At 33.1% G+C, this 20849-nt stretch overlaps 1 protein-coding gene across 5 annotated transcripts in view; it reads left to right on the forward strand.

Moving 5' to 3' along the window:
- PIBF1 (progesterone immunomodulatory binding factor 1) overlaps positions 1 to 20849 on the forward strand; it is a 149730-nt gene that overhangs the window by 88185 nt on the left and 40696 nt on the right. For all 5 annotated transcript variants that reach the window (XR_003046885.1, XM_025048173.1, XM_015590851.2 and 2 more), the window contains exon 14: positions 7914 to 8016. Coding sequence is in view for 4 of the 5 variants with exons in the window: in XM_025048173.1 (XP_024903941.1) it covers positions 7914 to 8016 (103 nt within the window). In the remaining variant the exon portion in view is untranslated. The remainder of the gene's footprint in view (positions 1 to 7913; positions 8017 to 20849) is intronic.

Below are 20849 nucleotides of genomic sequence, written 5' to 3' on the forward strand. Positions count from 1 at the left end.
CTAGATAGCCAAAGAGGACATTTATGCATTCCTTCAGCCATTCATTCAACAACTTTTATTGAGTGCCTACTGTATGCCCAGAATTGACCAGCGGCAAGGAAGATCCCTGTTTCTGAAGTTCGCAAAGTCCATATTTCTTAATGGATATTTGTAAAGAAGTCAATGACTTTGTGCTCTGGTTAAGTTTAATTTATTTAAAATGAAAGCAATTTAGCCTTTTGAGAGAAAATCTATATTAAATTTTCACATATGAAATTAAGGAATGAAAACGTAAAGGTGAATTATAGAACAGCAAATGAAATATTTGCATAATTAAGTTTTCATTATATGTTACCCTATACCAAAAAATACTAAAATTTTGAAAGAACTTAATTCCCAACGACTACACAATATAGTCTATTCATACTAAATTTGATTTAAAATCTCATATATTCAACAACCAGATTTAAGTATTTTTGGGTAACACTTCATTAGAGGGACTTTCTGATTATAAAAGTAATACATGTTTATTTTAGAGTGTTAGGAAAATTATTGGTAATCCTAACATCCAAAGAAACGATTCAAAAATTTATACAGGTATATGTTTTTTCTTACATAGTTAGGATATTATTGTATGTAATTTAGACATTTAACTTTTTATACCTTGAACATTTTCTTATGTCACTGAGTATTCTTCAAGAAGATAGTTTTCATTGGTTATCTGAAACTTTAATTTTTAGGCCTTCTGTTTTTGAGTGCCATATTGCTATTAATAAACTGGATAGCCACTGAAATTTTTCATTAGTTGCCTCTTGCTACCCAAGGTACATTATGAAATTAAAATGAGAAAATGGATGCAAAGTTTACCACAGAGCGCCTGGCATAGAGTTCAATAAATGTTAGTTTGTTATGCCAGTTTATGTTAAAGTAAATTGCAGAGTTGATTTTAGAGCAAAAGCCAGTGTTCCAAAAACTTTAGGCACAATTTGAGTTGTCATTTAAAACAATTTTGTTTTAAAATTTTAATGAGATCTCTTGAAATAATTAGTAGAGATGCCCCCTGGACATGAAGCTAGTTTTGTAATTTACTTCCTTTGATATCAGTCAGTTTCTTGAGATATGTGCTATATGCCAATTTCCTATAAAGAAGTAGAAAATTAACTTTCCAAATTAGTTTGAAAAATAACTCCCAAAAATCTCTTAAATACATTAAAATTAGTAAATAAGATTACTCGCCTTTAGAACTTTCAACAGAGATATGAACAATAACTAAATATTGTTTTAGACTCTTCTTGGGACAAAGTTGTGGAAAGTTAAAAGGGCTAATACAATTAAAGTAGATTAAAATAAAATGGGCTCTTCTTGACTTGACCAAACTTGAAAATCTGAAGTAATGTTTTTGTTTCGGTCATGATTGTTTTGAAAATAGCAAACAAGATTTTCTGGTTACATGTTTTGGTTCTGTTCTTTAACCTGCAGCACTAACTGGGTAACACCCAGGCACTCATGCGGTCTTAGTGTGTGCTTCTCTGTTTGTTTCGGCATTTCTGAATGTGGAGACTTCTCTGAAGGTTTTTAAACCTTTCAGATTGCAAGATTTACTGCATACTATAGACCTTTTGTTTGGGTTTCTATCTAGAGCTTTAAGTTGAAACTTTCACAGTCGATTGAGCTTCATAATAAAGGAAAAAAATAAAGCAGAGAAAACTTTTATTTCCTCTAGCAAACTTTTGTACATAACAAAACTTTGTTTTTTCTTCTTTATTCTCATAGGTATGAGTTCTCAAATTTGTCCTTAAAGAAAGTTGTGTTTATTTCATTTGAGTTGGTTTTAGGAACAGTCTTCAGTGTGAAACCACTATTTAGTCCTCAGTAAATGCCACCAGAGCAGGCAGTGCAGGGACCAACCTGAAGCATTCTGAAGCTAGAATCATTCTGGCACACGAGCCCTTTTTTTAATTATATTTTCGTGTCATGCTAATAGAGACAGAATTTTGACGTGCTAAAATTGAAAAGGATCAAAAAGCCAAGTTTTAATTCATACCGAGTAACTAATTAGCAAGTATCTAAATAAATACACTTATGTACTCCGGAACCTTTGAAGGACTCGGGACAGAGCATTAGTTCTCCATTGTGCTTTGACATCTCAGATATAGAGGTCCTCCATGTTCACATTGGCTGGGCTATAGTATTTTGAAATTGTATATAATAATCAGATGTACTGACAGCCATTGACAGATCCAACAGAATAACTTTTATTTGGAGTCAAGTGATGAGAGATCTAACAGATAACCCTTGGTGAAATAAGTTTACCAGATAACAAGTGAAATTTTGGTTTAATTTTTTAAACACAAAACCGTACTCTGTACTATTAATTTCAATTGATGGCAGTCTTAATCTTGGTACAAGTAAAAATCACATGACAATTAATATATATAAGAAAAGTGGTGTTATGCCTACTTTAGTGTCTCAACGGATAGCCTAGAAAAGCAGTGCTTACTAAAGTTTAGTACATTCTATGCAAAATAAATAAATAACCTTTACCAGGAGTCATTTTCCCTGACCATATCCATAGTTACTCATTATAAAGAATTTGGAAAGGATTTGTTTTCATCGTATATGAATTTTAGTTAAGGAGACATAAACTCAGCTATAGTTGAGCAATTCTTCATTTGTCTTTCTTTGAATTTCAGTTAAACTAAATCCTCCCCCTTCTAATTTCTAATATCTCAGATTTCTAAACAGACTCCACCTGTAACACCAAATCACTCACCACAGCAATATGCCATATTTAAAGATTTAGGAGAATCTTTAAAATATAGAAGAGGCGAGTTGATATCTGTGACATTTGCCTTCTTCCCTTACTAACTTTATGTACTTTTTCGTTGCTAGTTCAGAGCTTAGAAGCTGAGCATTAGTTATACTGTAATATTGAGACTCTGCAACCTTGAAATATGGTTTCTAGAAGTGTATTCATTTGAACAAAATTCACGTACAACAAAATCAGTCAGGAAAGATTTACTAAGTGCTTGCTCATTCTGTTGATCACACACTACAGGGAATAAGACCCATGCCTGCATGTAAGTTGCATCTGTTGGGGAAAGATGAACATATAAGAAAGAATATCAATAAACACCCAAAAATATATAATTTATTGCTATATTGTGTGCTAGTTTGTATCAGTCAGAGGAATAGAGATCAGTGAAGGCTGGCATGGTTAGAAATGGAGGAGATGGAACTTGAAGGGAAATTTTAAGAAAAGTTGGACTCTCAAGTAGTGGAATAACCTATCTTCTTCAGGCTGGAGGACCAGTAGAGGTATAGTGGAAGGCATATACAAAACGTGGTTGTGGGACATTAAGTAGACATTAATGGAAAATAATGTTGGTTCACTTGAGATTATAGAAGGCCTTGATGTTTTTAAATAATTTAGATGTAGAATAGAATTAGCCATGTAAGTAAGATTTGGAATGGCTGAGGAAAGGACATAAATCATTTTATTAAATAAGAAATACAAATATCCGAAAAATATATGAGACGATGTTTAACCTCACAAATAAAGAAATTTAATTTAAAATAAGATTCTGTTGTTTATAAGGTTAAGAAAACTATTAAAGATTGATGATGTCCAGTATTGGCTAGGTATGAAGAAACAGGAAATCTTACATAAAGTTTATTCATTCAATAGTTTATTACTGAACAAGTTATTACTATACCAGGTATTATTCAAGCCACTTAGAATAATACATTAGAAAACAAAATAAATAAAAAATTCCTGTCCTCAGAGAACTTTTATTTTAGTTCATGAGAATTTAAAATTGTACAGCCTTTTAAGAGAAATGTGCAAAAATTTATAAAACACATGTGTTTTGACCCAATTATTATACTTTCTAATAAGTCACAGTACAAAGAGTGCAAAGATGTATGTATGCAATTATTTAGACCTTTCTGTAGGCAGGGTACTGTTGTGAATGCTGTAATAGGGTTGTCTTTTTATGGTTGAACTGTGAGAGTTATTTTTATTTTCTGGGTACAAGTCCTTATCAGATATATTTTGAAATTTTTATTCCATTCCATGGGTAGTCTCTTTTAACTCGATGGAGTCTTTGGAAGCACAAAACATTTTAATTTTGATGCAGTCCAGTTTATCTAATTTTTCTCTTGTTGCTTGTGCTTTTAGAGCCATATCTGAGAATCCTTTGCTAAATCCAAGTTAATGAAGATTTACTCCTGTAAATTTTCTAAGAATTTATAGTTTTAGGTCTCGCATGAAGGCTTTTGATCTACTTTGAGTTAATTTTTTCATATCATGTGAGATAAGGGCTTCAAACTATTTTTAATGTAGCTGCTAGAATTTTTTTAATTACATTATATTTCTGTTAGACAAAACTGACCTAAACCAGTGGTCTCCAAACTTTTTGATATGAATCCCTATTGGAAAAGCAGTTGAGCATATACCCACCAATATAGATTATGTGTTTATGTTTATTTATAAGTTGTATGCATGTACTATCATAAATAGAATTTTATGTATATTATAAAACCTATACAGAAAAATTAAAACTTAAAGATACAAATATTGAAATAAATGTAACTAATATTTCCCACTCTTCAGTGAGTTATTTTGTACATAACTACTTTTGGAAAACTGGTCTAGACTATGACCTTAACCTTCTAATTGGCTCACATCTTCCTTCTCCAAGTCATCCTCCACAGTGTTGATAGAGGACTCTCTCAAGTACAGATCTGATCATGTCATGCATAACCACCTTAATGATAAAATTTAAATTCAGCTTGTTGTACAAGGTCTTTCATCATATATCCCTGCCTTTATCTTTCTAGCTTCAACTCTCACCATGTCCTGTATGTTTTAACCATCAATACCATACTCCCTAGTTTTCTCTAGCAGATCATCCTTTACTTATGATTTTCCCTCTACCCACAATATTCTTTTTCTGCTTCTTCACCAGATTAGTCAGCATTAGTTTTCATTCCTCCTTGTGCCCTTTCATAACATTTAGCACACTACAATAATTTTTTAGTTGCCTGTCTTCCTCAGAAGACTGTTAGATCCTCCAGGCAGAAATTATCTATTCCCAGTACCTATGTAGATTATAGGCTTTTAATAAATGTTTGTTTAAAGAGTGTTTTCATGAATATCTTATTCAATTAATTAATGAATATGTTTCTTCTAATTCATCCTGTTTTTTCTGCCTTCATTGATATTCATGATCAAGAAAAAAATTGCTAATTTTCCATTTATCTTTTTTGTTTAATTTCAAGTATTATAATGATGAAAAAAATTGTAATCTTATGTGTTCTATCTGCTTAAATATATAACTTTTTAAAGAAAAAGATTTCACAATATTATTTTTTATTATTCTTGGTTTTGTTCTTTTTGTCTCCCCCTCCCCCATAATATCACAGGCTAAATGGGTCATTTTTAAGGCAGCCTAAGAACCTTAGTACCGTTACACCATTTCTGATGTACTGATGAGATGTACTCTTCTATCCATGTAACTGAGACTTAGAAGTTCATTTCTGTAACATGATCAATAGATCAACTGGAGACCAGTTGTACCACAGTGTCTTCTACGTCATAACCATTATGTGTCATAAATGACATCAACATTCATAATAATAGTCACAGTCATTCATGTCAATACTAGTTCCTAGAAAGTTTTTCTCAAAACAGTACTACAGGCTAGTAATCAGAGCAGTAGAACACATTTATGAGCAATTTCAGGAAATCATAAGGTATCTTCCAGCTGTTTATGATTGATTTTTCTTACTCAGAATCCCCCAAACAAAATCAGGGAATTTCTTAGTAAAAGGAAGTAGCCTTGATGGTAAGACTTAAGCATCACCACACCAAGAGTTTCTTGAATTCAATGTTTTATGTTACATGGTATTTTGCATTGATAAATGATATCACACTATGTCTGCATGAGAGAGTTATGTAATTCCCAAACAAAACAAAAAGCACCCAAACCAAATGAGCTACTTAATCTTATTAAACTTAATGTCTGCAAGTAATTATCTTCTTCAAAATGTTGGTAATGGGTAACCTTTGCATCTCATTATTTTCTCACATTCCTTTTTATTCCATTTCATCTCATCCGTAACTCTGATTCTGTGCAATAAATAGCATTTGATTGTGTTCATTGTTCTAAACTGACTGAGCATTACACAAATGTGGTCTATACTTTCAACATCCATTTACTGAGAATTTACTAGGTACAAAAAGACCCTGATGCTGAGTTTTGTGGGAGACAGAAAGATGAAAAGCCAAATTCCTAACATACATGAAGGATGAAAGAGAATGAAAATATGAATGAAAGTAACTCCAAGGTTTTTCAGTTAGCCTAATAAAAAACAGAGCTAATGATATAAAATACTAGTGTTTGCAAACATATAATATAATCAACCAATTTAAAATGTAAACATAATATAAAATTAGCATTAAGATTATTTTATTTGTAGAGATCTTATTTTAGGATCAGATTTGAGAGAACTTGGGATGTTTTAGGTCAGGGGACAGAAAACAAGATAGCCAAATCTGTGAACACCTTCAAAATCTGTAAAGGAAGAAAATAGATTAGTGGTTCCCCAGGTCGGGGCTGGGAGGATGGGGATGAGGCTAATGGGTACAGATTTCCTACTTTGGATAATAAAAATGTTCTAAAATGATTAGATTATACTGATAGTTGAACAACTTTATACTGAAAACCATTGAAGTGAACACTTTAAATAAGAGTGGACTTCATGGTATGTAAATTACATATCAATAAATTTTATATTAATAAAACTGTTGTTTTATAAATAAACTACTTAATTCACTGTATAAACTTTTACCAAAACTCAACTTTTGTATTTGGAAAAACAGGAACGAGTTTTTAGAAATAAATGTGTAGGATGATAGTTATCATTTTCAGAGTTTTGTCTGCATTGCTTTATCTAATGTCAGAAAATATTAAAAACACAATGGAATTGTTTTTGTCCTATAGTTTTATTTAGAAAGAAGATATTTTACTTCTTGTCATTGTAAAACATCTTGTCTTCTTGAATTCCAGGGATTTCGCAGTTGAGATATTAATAGATTGCCAGCTCATAGGATGAAAATGTGATCGATATGAAATTTTTAAGTTTTGGGAATTACAGAGAAGGTCTTTGGAGCAACATGTCTTCTCACCATAATAAGCAATTCTTTTAAAAAAAAAACATGTTACTTATTCCCCCCAGTAGTTAGAAGAAATGATTTTATAGCTGAACCTTTTTTTTTTAATTATGTCTTAGAAGTAGAATTGAGACATTTTACATTGAATGTGATTTTAAATTCTAAAGCAACTTAAATTTAAAGGTTACACTCAGTAAAATAAGTTGTAATCATCTTGTGATTTAGTACGGAAACTTTGCCTTTAGACATTTTCCACTTTTCATACATCTTTTCCTTCTCTTTCAACAGAAAATCTATTCACTTGAGTTTTGTATTATGAAATGCATTATGTTGTCTGGGGTAAACACTGATGCCTTTCAAAGTGCCAGCTTATTATTGTTTCAACTAATTGCCTGATTTGTTTGTAAATGGGAAATTTTTATAAAAATGGAGAAAAGCTGTAAATTGCTATCTTGTGGTCTTTTCAAACAAGAATCATAATGTAATTCTGCACTGTAGCAAGGGCTAGAAACCATTACTGCAGTAACCAGTATATCACAGTTATGTTATTGTGGAGATTTTAATGTTACTTTCAAAATCTGAGTTATTAGAATATTGGTTGACACCTGAAAATATTATTTGACTTCATATTTTTCTGTTAATATTTAAGCATTATTAGAAAATGCTAAGTCAGTTTTCAAGTATACAAATACATTTTGAATATTTCAGATAGCATTCCCCTTTTATAAGCATTAATTTTTTTATTTCATTCGCCTAGTGTCCACTTGGCAAGAAGAGTGCTTCAGTTAGAAAAACAAAACTCATCGGTTTTAAAAGACCTGGAACATCAAAAGGACCAAGTAACACAGCTTTCACAAGAGGTAAATAATTTAAACAAAAGAAACACATATAAAGAATCACAGTGTTCGTTTAATTCTTTGTTACTCCTTTGTGTATTTTCTGAGTAGTTTTATAATAAGCTGTTTGCTAGCACAAAACGATTTTACAATTTATGAAACTAACAGTATTAAAGCCTTATAAAACAACTTCCAGTATATGGCAAAACTAAGATCAAAAGAGAGATTAAATGCCCAGACTAAATGTAAATGCAGACTAGACAGACGAAGCTTTGATTTCTGGGAATATCAACTGGCAAAACAAGTTTGGCACATTTTGGTAGCATTTTAACTTTTTAACTAAAGCCTTATTTTTAAAATAGATTTTGCTTTTTGACTTCTTTAACTTGTGAAAAATAATTTATCTATTAAACATGCTTAACTTGATATATACTTAAGCTCTCACATTCTTAAGTATATGATAGTTCCCAAATTATATATTTTTAAAATTAGATTCATATTTTTTATTTTCCTTAGCCTTATGTTGTATCATTTAAAGAATATACAATTGAACCTTGAACAACCAGGGGGTTAGGGGCGCTGACTCCTGTGCAGTTGAACATCACCGTATAACTTTTGACTCCCCAAAAGCTTTACTACAGTTGTCCTTCGGTATCCACCAGGGATTGGTTCCAGGACCCCCAACAGCTACCAGAATCCGGAGATGCTCCGGTCTCTTGTATGAAGTGGTGTAGGACATGCATAAGGCTCGCCTTCTGCATCTACAGGTTCCCTACCTAGGATGAGAAACACGGGGTTATGGAGGGCCAACTGTATATTTATTGAAAAAAAATCTGCATGTAAGTAGACATGCACATTAAACCTGTGCTGTTCAAGGTCAGCTATATATACGTTCTACATAGTATTTTAAGTCCTCTTACTATTTAAGTCAACACCTAATTACATTTTTCTGTACTTCTGAAAATTCAAGTAATAAAACAAAACCAAAGATGCCACCTCACTAGTGTTCCTTTTACAAAGACATATATAAAAAAATATTAATACATACCATGTATTTTTAGTTTGTTTCCTTAAGGACCTATTCACATTTGTCTTCATGGTGCCCTCTATTAAAGTGCTATACTGAACATTAGGAGGCTCTTTATGCTCAGATTTTAAAAACTCAGAAATCTTTCATATTACTGCCGTGCCTGACACATAATTAATGCTCATGGCAGAAGGGGTGTTGTGCTAACGAATATTAACAACTGGCTCTCTGGGCGGAGGTGTGAGGGATGGCTCTGGTTTGCAGCATTTGCTTATATCTGTAAGATAAATATTCCCACTGTGACTAACTTCAAGCTGCTATCTTAATGTTGCTGAGCACGGAGTAAAGTTGCTCAGTAGTGCACCATTAAATAATGCTTCCGCCGTACCAAGACAATAGACATAAATAAGCTCAAGAGCATAGATAATAGTAAACTATAGCAAAGTAATTAAAAATTGATGTTTTTCAGTATTTCTTCCTTTTTCAATGAAATTTATTTTATTTTAAATCTAAGTAATTTCTAATAATAATGTTGAACAACCAGCTCACAAAATTCCTAAAAATTTACTAGTCAGCTCTCAGAAACTCCTACAAGCCCGCTCCAGCACACTGCTGGATGAAGGCATGGAAGGATATATGAAAAACAACGAAAATAACAAACGAACCTCTGTATGTTAACATACTGTAGATTCCTCATGTTTGTTTTAATTTCAGAATAACCTATCAAAAATATTTCTAAAAAATAGAATATTAAAATTCATATAAATTTATATATATGTATATCTTTATATTGCCTTTCTTAAAAACCACCTTCCAGAGCAGTTCAGTCTTTTGAAATAGGAATTAATCAATCAATACACACTCCTATACAACTTGTAGGGAGAAAATATAAGAAAGTAAGTGTTCTTGTAATGAAGTATAGTTAACTTTGTATGAAACAATCCTTTTAAAGCTATTGTCTAATATTGAGGAAAAGACTTAAATATTGAAACATTTGTGATATGAAATGGTATGATGGCTTGGAATTTACTCTAAAATATTCCATAAGGAAGGTGGGAGGGGAGGGCTCAACAGATAAAACAAGAATTTCAAAATGTTAATAATGTTTGAAGCTAGGTGATGGGTACATATAGTTCTGTACTTTTGTGTATATTTGAAATTTTTTCAGAAGCTTTATGAGGAAAGAATCAATAACACTATATTAAAAGGTTTATGTGGACTGGGTATATAGCTTTTCCCTTAAGATTGAAAATAAAGTATCCTAATTTGAAATATTCCATGGATTTTGCTTTTCTCTGCCTCACAAAAATTAGATAGCTTAAATTGAAAATAATTGCATAAACTAATTGCTCTGAAAGGTTATGTTACAAGCACAGCTTCTTTTACTGCACTTTGCTTTTTTGCACTTCACAGGTACTGTTTTTTATAAATTAAAGGTCTGCGGCAACCCTGTGTTGAGCAAATCTGTTGGTGCTGTTTTTACAACAGCATTTGTTCACTTCATGTCTCTGTGTCACATTTCAGTAATTCTCGCAATATTTTAAACTTCGTTGTTATATTTGTTATGGTGATCTGTGATCAGTTATCTTTGATGTTACTATTGTAATTGTTTTAGAGCACCACAAATCACACCTGTATGACAGTGAACTTAACTGATAGATGCTCTGTGTGTTCTGACTGCTCCACCAGCTGGCCTTTCCCCCATCGCTCTCCCTCTCCTTGGGCCTCCCTGTTCCATGAAACACAACAATATTGAAATTAGGCCAGTTAATAACCCTACAGTGGCCTCTAAGTGTTCAAGTGAAAGAAAGAGTTGCACATCTCTTACTTTAAATCAAAAGCTAGGAATGGTAAACTTAGTCAGGAAGGTATGTTATAAGCTGAGAAAGCTAGGCCAAAAGTTAGTCATCTTATGAAAAAAAGTTAGCCAAGTTGCTAATTCAAAGGAAGAGTCCTTGAAGGAAATTTTAAAAAGTGCTACTCCAGTGAACACACGAATCATAAGAAAGCAAAACATCCTTATCACTGACATGGAGAAAATTTTAGTGGAATAGATAGAAGATCAAACCAACCACAACATTCCCTTAAGCTCCTTATCACTGATATGGAGAAAATTTTAGTGGAATAGATAGAAGATTGAACCAACCACAACATTCCCTTAAGCCAAAGCCTAGTCCAGAGCAAGGCCCTAACTCTCTCAGTTCTATGAAGGCTGAGAGAGGTGAGGAAGCTGCAGAAGAAAAAGTTTGAAGCTAGCAAAAGTTGGTTCATGAGGTTTAAGGAAAGAAGCCATCTCCATCACATAAAAGTGCAAGATGAAGCAGCAAATGCTAATAAAGAAGCTGCAGCAAGTTATCCGGGAGATCTAGCTAAGATAATTAATGAAGGTGGCTACACTAAACAATGGGTTTTTAATGTAGACAGAGCAGCCTTATATTGGAAGAAGATGCCTTCTAGAATGTTGCAGCCCATGGATCAAGGAGTAATTTTGACTTTCAAATCTTAGTATTTAGGAATACATTTCATATGCTTATAACTGCCTTAGGCATAGATAGTGCTTCCTCTGATGGAGCTGGGCAAAGTAAGTTGAAAACCTTCTGGAGAGGATTCACCATTCTAATATCATTAAGAATGTTTGTGATTCATGGGAAGCGATCATAATATCAGCCTTACCAGGAATTTGGAAGAAGTTGATTCCAACCCTCATGGATGATTTTGAGGGATTTCAAGACTCAATGAAGGAAGTAACTGCAAAGAGCAAGAGAACTAGAATTAGAAGTGGAGCCTGAAGGTGTGATTGAATTGCTGTAAAATCTCATGATAAAACTTTCATGGGTGAGGAGTTGCTTCTTATGGATGAGCAAGGAAAGTGGTTTCTTGAGAAAGAATCTACTCCTGGTGAAGATGTCATGAAGATTGTTGAACACAGAGGATGATAAAATATTACACAAACTTAGTCGATAAGCAGCAGTAGAGTTTGTGAAGATTGACTCCAATTTTGAAAGTACTGTGGGTAAGATGCTATCAAACAACATCACATGCTACAAAGAAATCTGTGAAAAGAAGAGTCCATTGATGCAGCAAACTTTATTGTTTTATTTAAGAAATAACAGCCACCCTCCGCCTTCAGCAACCACCACCTGGAGGACTCGGCAGCCACAGTATCAGGGCAAGACCCTTCATCAGCAAAAAGATTACAACTCGTTGAAAGCTCAGATGATGGTTAGCAATTTTTAGCAATAAAGTATTTCTAATCGAGGTATATGCATTGTTTTTTCAGACATATTGCTGTCACACACTTAATAAGCTGCAGTATAGTGTAAACATACTGCATATATACACTGGAAAACTTATATACACTGGAAAACCAATAAATTTGTGCGACTCGCTTTATTGCGATAATCACTTTATTGCTGTCATCTGGAACTGAGCCTGCAAGATCTCCAAAGTATGCCTGTGTTAGATTGCTTCTCTAACAATAGACTATTCATGATACACGGTGAAAAACAGAGAAGGAAATTCTCTCGGGATCTATATTCTTTTGAATAGTTTAATATTTAAACCAGCTTGGAGTTTTTTAAAATAATATGCAGGTGATGAAGCTCAAATAACTAATATTAGAATCACCATTAAGTTATATGCTATTCAGAATATTTCCAAGATTATTCACAAATGAATAGCAAAAATGAAAATAATAAAAAAATATTCAAAATGAGAATAAATATTCCTTTTATAACAGCTTAATTAAGGAATATTGGACAAACACTAAACTGCACATATTTAAAGTGTACGATATAATTTTTGACCTATGAAACCATAGCCGAAATGAAGATAATGAACACATATATCTCCCCAAAAGTTTCCTTGTCTCCTTGGACTCTCCCTCCTAACCATCCCCATCTGTATCCTCATCCCCAGGCAACCACTGATTTGCATTCTGTCGCTATATATTAGTTCAACAGTCTTCACAGCATCTTCACCAGGAGCAGATCCTAGACTTTTATATGAATGGAATCACTATATGCATTATGTGTGTATATGCTTTTTTATCTATCTTATTTTATTCTGCATAATTATTTCAAACTTCATCTACAGTTCATTCCTTTTCTTGGCTGAATAACATTCCATTGTATGGATATACAATAGTTGTTTATCCATTCACCTGTTGGTAAACATTTGGGTTGTTTTCATTTTTTGCATATTATAAATAAAGCTGAGATGACCATCATGTACAAGTCTTTGTATAAACATATGCTTTTGTTTCTCTTGAATAAATAACCTAGGAGTGGAATAGTTGGATCATATAATAGTTATCTGTTTAAGCATTAAGAAACTGCCAGACTGTTTTCCAAATATTTGTACCATTTTACATTTCCATCATCAGCATATGAAAGTTCTTATTCCTCTACATCCCTGCAAAGACTTGACGGTCAGTCTTGTTTGTTAGCCATTCTAATAGGTGTGAGTGGTATTTTGTGGTTTTAATTGGAATTTCCATGATGACTCATGATATTGAGCATCCCTTTATGTAGCCCTGTTTTTCTTATTGGGAGAAATATCTGTTCAAAAATTTGTGCATTTTTATCAGATTGTTTTCTTATTATTGAGTTTTGAGCATTATTTATATAATTTAGATATGAGTTTCTTATCAGATATATAATTTATTGGTTCATTCTTTTTTGAATTGTGGTTTGGTAGTGTATCTAAAATATCTTTTTTTAACCCAGGGTCACAAGGTTTTTGTCTGTTTTCCTCTAGATCTTTCATAGTTTTAAGTCTTTGACCCATGTTTAGCTAATTTTTGTATAATGTGCAAGATAAAGATTGAAATTCACTTACTTGCACATAGAAACCAAATTGTTTTAACATCATTTGTTGAAAAGACCCTTGTTGAACATCAGTTAATTATGTATGTGTGAGTCCGTTTCTGGATCCTGTTCTGTTTCTTGATGTCAGTATCACACCATCTTGATTACAGTAGCTTTATAATGTCTTGGAACTAGATAGTATTGGTCCTTCATCTCTGTTCAGGTTCAGAGCTTTTTGGCTATTCTGTGTCCTTTTCATCTCCATATGAATTCTATAATCTTTGCTAAAAAAGAAAAAAAAAAGCTGACTGTGATTTTGATTGGCATTGCATTGAATCTGTGGATGAAATGAGAATCAGCATCGTGTTAATAGTAAACATTCTGACTCATGAACCCAATGTATCTTTCCATTTATTTAGGCCATCTTTAATTTCTCTGTGATTTTTTTGGTTTTTATTGCAAAAGTTTCACATCTTTCACTAATGTTAACATGGTATGTTTCTCCATCCTTCCTTCAACTTTTAACCTACTTGTACCTTTCTAATTGTCTTATGTACACATATATAGTTAGATCTTGCTATTCTACCCAGTCTGACAAAATAGGACTTTTATTTGGGTTTCCAGAACATTTACATCTTAATGTGTTTATTGACATGGTTATTTTTAAATGTTATTTTGCTATTTGTTTTTGGTCTTATCTCTCCTTTTTTTCCTTTTTTTCCCGCCTTCTTTTGAATTAATTGTATATTTTATCATTCCATTTTATCTCGGCTTATTGGCTATAGCCCTTTGTTGTTATAGTGGTTGCTTTAAATTATATATATAAATTATATATATAAATTGTTGTTACAGTAGTGGCTTTAAATTATATATATAAATTGTTGTTACAGTGGTTGCTTTAAATTATATATATAAATTATCACCATCTAGTTTCATGTGATCTTTTACCACTTCACATATTGTCTAAAGACCTTGGAATAGTATCCCTCCATTTGTACCTTCCCAGTCTTTGTGCTCCTATTGTCGTTTATTTTATTTACACACGTATAAACCTCACACTACCTTGTTACTATTTTTACTTCAAATAAATAGTTATAATCTTTTAAAGAGATATAATAATATGAGGAAAAGGTATTATATTTAACCAAATATTTACCATGCCTGCTTTTCTTTATTCCTTTAGGTAAATCCAAATTTCCATCTGGTATCATCATATTGCTTCCGGTTGATACACTTCTTTTAACAATGCCTATAGAGCAGGTTGACTAGTGATGAATTCTTTCCACTTCTGTATGTTACAAAAAGTTATTTTACAGTGTTTTATTTATATTTCTGACTACTTTTTAACAAAAGTCGAGGTTAAAACATATTTCTCAGTTACGTTACTAAGGCCAGATAAGCTGAAGGAATACAGTCAAGGGTTCACTCCTTTTTACTGTAGTAAAATTCACATAACATAAAATCACCATTTTCACCATATTGTACAATTCAGTGCCCCTGGTATGTTTATAATGTACAACCATTACCACTGTCAAGTTACAGAATATTTTCATTCCCCAGAAGGAAGCCCTGTATGCATTAAGCATTCACTTCTCATTCTCCCATCCCTCCAGCCCCTGGCAACCACGAGTGTGCTTTCTGTCTCTCTGGATTTGCCTGTTCTACGTATCATATCAATGGAATCATGCGATATGTAACTTTTGTGTTTGGCTTCTTTCACTTAGCATGTTTTCAGTGTTCATTCATGTTGTACCATCTATTGTTACTTCATTTCTTTTTTATGACTGACTAGTATTCCGTTGTACAATTATATCACATTTTGTTTATCTGCTCATCACCTGATGGACATTTAGATTATTTCCATCTTTTGGCTATCATAAATAGTGCTGCTATGAGCATTCATGTACAAGTTTTTTGTGTGAACACCTATTTTCAGTTCTTATGAGTGTACACCTAAGGAGTGGAATTGCTGGGTCACATGGTAATTCTGTGTTTAACTTTTCGAGGAAACACAAAACTGTTTTCCATGGCAGCTGTTGCATTTTATATTCCCACCAGCAATCCCAAGCATTCCAATTTCTCATACCCTCACCAATGCTTATTTATTATTTTTTAATCTAGCAGGTGTGAAGTCATATCTCATTGTGATTTTGATTTGCATTATCCTTATAACTTATGATGTCGAACATTGCTTTGTGTGCTTATTGCCATTTGTATATCTTTGGAGAAATGTCTGTTCACATCCTTTGCTCATGTTTTAATTGAGTTGTTTGTCTTTTTGTTGTTGAGTTGTAAGGGTTTTTTATATATTCTGAATACCTGACCCTTATCAGATATATGATATGCAGATATTTTCTCCCATTCTGTGAGTTGTCTTTTACTTTGTTAGTGTCCTTTGATCACAAAAGTTTATTTTCATGAAGTCCAACTTATCTGCTTTTTTCTTATGTTTCTTGTGATTACCTTTTGGGGTTTTGTTTGTTTTGCAGATTGAATTTTTATTTTTATTATTATATTTTTAACTTTTTAAAATAAAAATTATATATATGTAATGTGACAACATGATGATTTGAGATATGTATATGTATTTGATATTTATGTGTATGTCTATAGGTAGCTAGATACAGTGAAATGACTACTACAGTCAAGCTAATTAACATATATATCTCCTCACATGTTTACCTTTTGTTTATATGTCTGTGTGGTGACAGCACCTGATATCTACTAGCTTAGCACATTTCCAGATACATCACCTTTTGTTTATTCATTCATTTATTGATGGACAGTGGGTTATTTCCACCTTTTGGCTATTGTGAATAGTGCTGCTATGAACATTCAAGTACAAGATTATGTTTAACTACCTTTTTAAATTCTTTTGAGTGTATACATAGGAGTGGAATTGCTGGTTTCAACTTGGTTTTTGAAATATATTTTCCCTGGGTAAAGAATTCAAAGTTGGCTTTTTTTTTCCCCATCCCTGTTTTTAGTACTTCAAAGATGTTACTTCACTCTTTTTTAGTTTGCATTGTTCTGCCAAGAAATATGCAGTCATCTTTCTTTGTTCCCCTCCAGGTGGTGTCTTATTTCTGTAGCTGCTTTAAAGATTTTCTTTTTTTCACTAGCTTTAAGCAATTTGATTATGATGTGGGCTTGATGTAGTTTTCTTCCTGTTTCCTCTGCTTGGGTTTTGTCAGATTTCTTATATATGTGATATCAATGAATTTGGAAATTTTCAACTGTTATTTCTTCAGATATTTGGGGCGGAGGGTTTCAGTTCTTTTTGTTGCTGTTGTTGTTTTTTTGCTTTTCCTTTTGCATAATTTCTTTTACTAAATCTTCAAGTCTCCTAATCTTTTTTCCTCTAATATATAATCTATTAATTCAATCCAGCATGTTTTTTGTCTCAGATATTGTAGTTTTCGTTTCTAGAAGTTCATTTTATGTCTTTTTTGTGTCTTCTAGGTCTCTCCTTAACCTTTCAAATTTTATTTTCTTGAGCATATGAAATACAGTTTCAATAACAGTTTTGATATCCTTGTCTAGCAATTGTGTCATTTCTTCATTGGCTTCAATTAAATTGATTTATCTCATTGTATATCATATTGTCCTGCTTCTTTGCGTGCCTAGTAATTTTTTACTGGATGCCAGACATTGTCAGTTTTATCTTAGATCTAAATAATTATAGATTCTTATAAGCTTGTATAAGCTTTGTTCTCAAACGTGGTTAAGTTTCTAGGAAAAAGGTTGGTCCTTTCATGTCTCTCTTTTAAGCTTTTATAAACAAAGAAGGGTTTATCTTCAGGCTAATTTTTCTACCACTACTGAGACAAAAGCCATTTGAATACTCTGACCCATGTCCTATGAATTAGATTTTCTACTTTACGTGGTGGGAATGGGTACTATTTTTTTCATTATTAGTTTCAAGTATACAGTACATTGGTTAGACATCTATATAGTTTATAAAACAATCCCCCTAGTTGCTCCTTCTCTTTTCTGGTTTTCCACCTAGCCAATACATTAATGTTAACTGCATTCTCTATGCCATGCTCTCCATCCCAATGACCATCTATCAACTACTAATGTGTACTTCTTTAACCCTTCACCTCATTCCCTCAGCCCCCTGACCCCCATCCCCTCTGTCCATCCCAAAATTGTCCTCTGTATTTGTGAGTCAGTTTTTGATTAGTTTGTTCTTTTGAGGGGAATGGGTGCTATTGCTGGCCCATGCGATCACCTGAGACTGTCTCTTCTAATTTTTTCAATGGTTCTATCTCAGTCTCTGGTAGTTTATTTACACATATGCACTTTTCAGTGCCCAGGTGAATACTAAGTGGGGACTATAAATTTCAGAGTTCTCTCTCTGTGCACCTCTCTTTTCTTCAGTCCTCCGCCATGTGAACTGTGACTCAGGGGTCACTGTCCTTCAGTGCTTGATGTTCAGTGTCTTCAGATCATTGCTTCATTAGTTAATCCAATATAAGAGAGAAAAATTAATTGGTTTTCTTTTTTGTGTGTATATATGTGCCCACCTAATTCTCAAGAAGCCACCAGGTTAGTTAAGAGTGTTAATGTTGTATTTATTAAAAAATAGAAAATAAAGACTAAATCACAAAACATGCCACGTTCCCACCAAAAAGAATTGGTCTTCCTTAGCATCCTTAAACCTTGATTCTTACTCTTTCTCTGTCCAGTCATCTATTATTTTTCAAACTCCACATATTCAACCACTGATAATAAAATAGGCATGTGAAACTATTCAAGATGCATAGAATAGAATAAAGTAAATCTATATGAACTAACTTTAAAAAGATTTTCATACTATATTGATAGTTTTTCAGAAAAAGGAAAATTGCTGAATAATATGTACCATGTTTCTCTATTTTGTATGTGTGTGTGTGTATGTGTGGTCATCAATGGTTGCCAGGGTTTGGGAGGGAGAGGTGAACAGGGCACCGGCGATTTTTAGGCCAGTGAAACTATTCTGTATGATACTTGAACCGTGGATACGTGGCATTATAATTCGTCTAAACCCATAGAATGTACAATATCAAAAATGAACCCTAGTGTAAACTGTGGACTTGGGGCGATAATGGTGTGCCCATGTAGGTTCCTCAATTGTAACAAATGGCAATGCTGGGGGAGGTCATGGTGTTGGGAGGAGCAGGGAATATCTGGGAACTCTTTGTACTTCCACTCAATTTTGCTGTGAGCCTAAAACTACTCTAACAAATAAAGTCTTTAAATTATTTTTTTTTTAAAAAAAAAGAGAGAAAGAGAATGAAATCTGAGAACCACGGAAAAGAGGTGAAAAGGAAAGGAAGTGGTGGGGGGGAAATGTCAGTGACTCATTTTTTGTTAAGGTAGTTATGCCACCTTATGTCACTCGTGCAGGTTATCAGTCCTTGAAGCTTGTTTTGTCAGTAGCAGGAAAATACTTCTTGGAAAGTAACTTAACTTCTTGACATACGTAACAGAGCTTACTTTTTTGTAATGTTAAAGAATTTGAGAGAGATTTAGTTTTCTCTATGTGTATTTCGTTTGGTGCCTCACCCCTTATGGACTTAGTGTTCTCATGTATTTTGTGGATGCACAATATATAATGTATTGAAGAATAATTAAATTGGTGATGCATAATAAGGTTTCATGAATTAAATTGAAAGGGAAGAGGCAATTGGAACAATATTCATAGGCAATATGTAACATGATCAAAACACTACTAGAAATTGGACATGTATAAATTATTGTTAACTGTCATCATTTTGTCTTGTTATTTTAGGTTCTGATATAAGAATTACATAGAAATTACAATTAAAATTTTTGTTTTAATTAACATTTAATTTAATAGTTACCATTTTGATTTTAATAGTGATGAACATGTATTTATCTACCTTATGTGTGGCTGATTTGTTACTCAGACAAAACATTCACTTTCATTGTAGTAACAGCTTTGTGTTTACTAACCTAGCCAAGTGCATAAACCAAGAAGTCTTTGTTATGGTTCATTCTTGAAAAAATTCAATTACATGGATCCAGGACAATATACTGGAATTTGTTCTTTAAGCCATGCTTTTACAAATACCAGGTCATATGAGTCTGTGTGTGTGTGGGGGTGTGTGTGCGCACGCGCGCGTGCGTGCAAACTACCACTGAAGTAAGGAAAAACAATGACTTATTTATAAATGATATCCTGTTTACACATCAAACAAATAAGAGCATTGTTTAAACTTTTTACCTAACTGGTTGTGCCTAATAACTCATCGATGTCTATAAAATTTTTATTTAAGAGCTATTACAAATCACACTGCAAATTCCACCCCACCCCCCTCCAGCATTGTTATACAGTTGAATCACATTAAAATGAATTCCTCAAGGGTAGCTTTGAGGGAAGAAGAAATTTAAAACACTTGAACTAGAAAATTCCATTCTTTGACTCTAATCTCCTGCCCTTCCAGCTCTCCCAGTCCTTCCAGCTCTCCCAGTCCTTTTATTTCCACTAAACCCGTGCTTTATTAGGGCTCATTACAAGTCCCAGAATTACAAGCTCTTCATAGTTTTCTAATCTAAGAAGCCCCTCCTGGCCCCACTTTTCTTCCCGCCCAGCCTTGGAATTTATCGCCCACCTGAGGATTATGATCTCTAGCATCCATTAGGCTTCTCTTGACAATTCCTACCTTTAACATAGTATCTTACAACCTGGTACTCTATAAATATTTAATGGGAGGAAGGAGAGAGGGTGAGAAGAATCTTGGGTTTTGTGGTAACATGCTAAACATTCTTACGGAAATCTGCTACTTTTGCTGCTTGAAAGCATTACAAATTCATGTTGTTGAACAACAACCAGGTGCTCATTCCTGTCATGCAGTGTTTATCATTTTTCTATTTCTATGGTATTGCCTTTTATCGGCATTACAGAACACTTCCACCCCCCAAAACCTTCAATCCATCATCAATATCTTTCCCTTATTATAATTGGTCTTCTAAATTTATTTTCCTTGAATCCCTTTTACCCAAGGATTTTTTGG

This window comes from Pteropus alecto, unplaced genomic scaffold (assembly GCF_000325575.1).
Source record: "Pteropus alecto unplaced genomic scaffold, ASM32557v1 scaffold72, whole genome shotgun sequence".
NCBI classification, from domain to species: domain Eukaryota; kingdom Metazoa; phylum Chordata; class Mammalia; order Chiroptera; family Pteropodidae; genus Pteropus; species Pteropus alecto.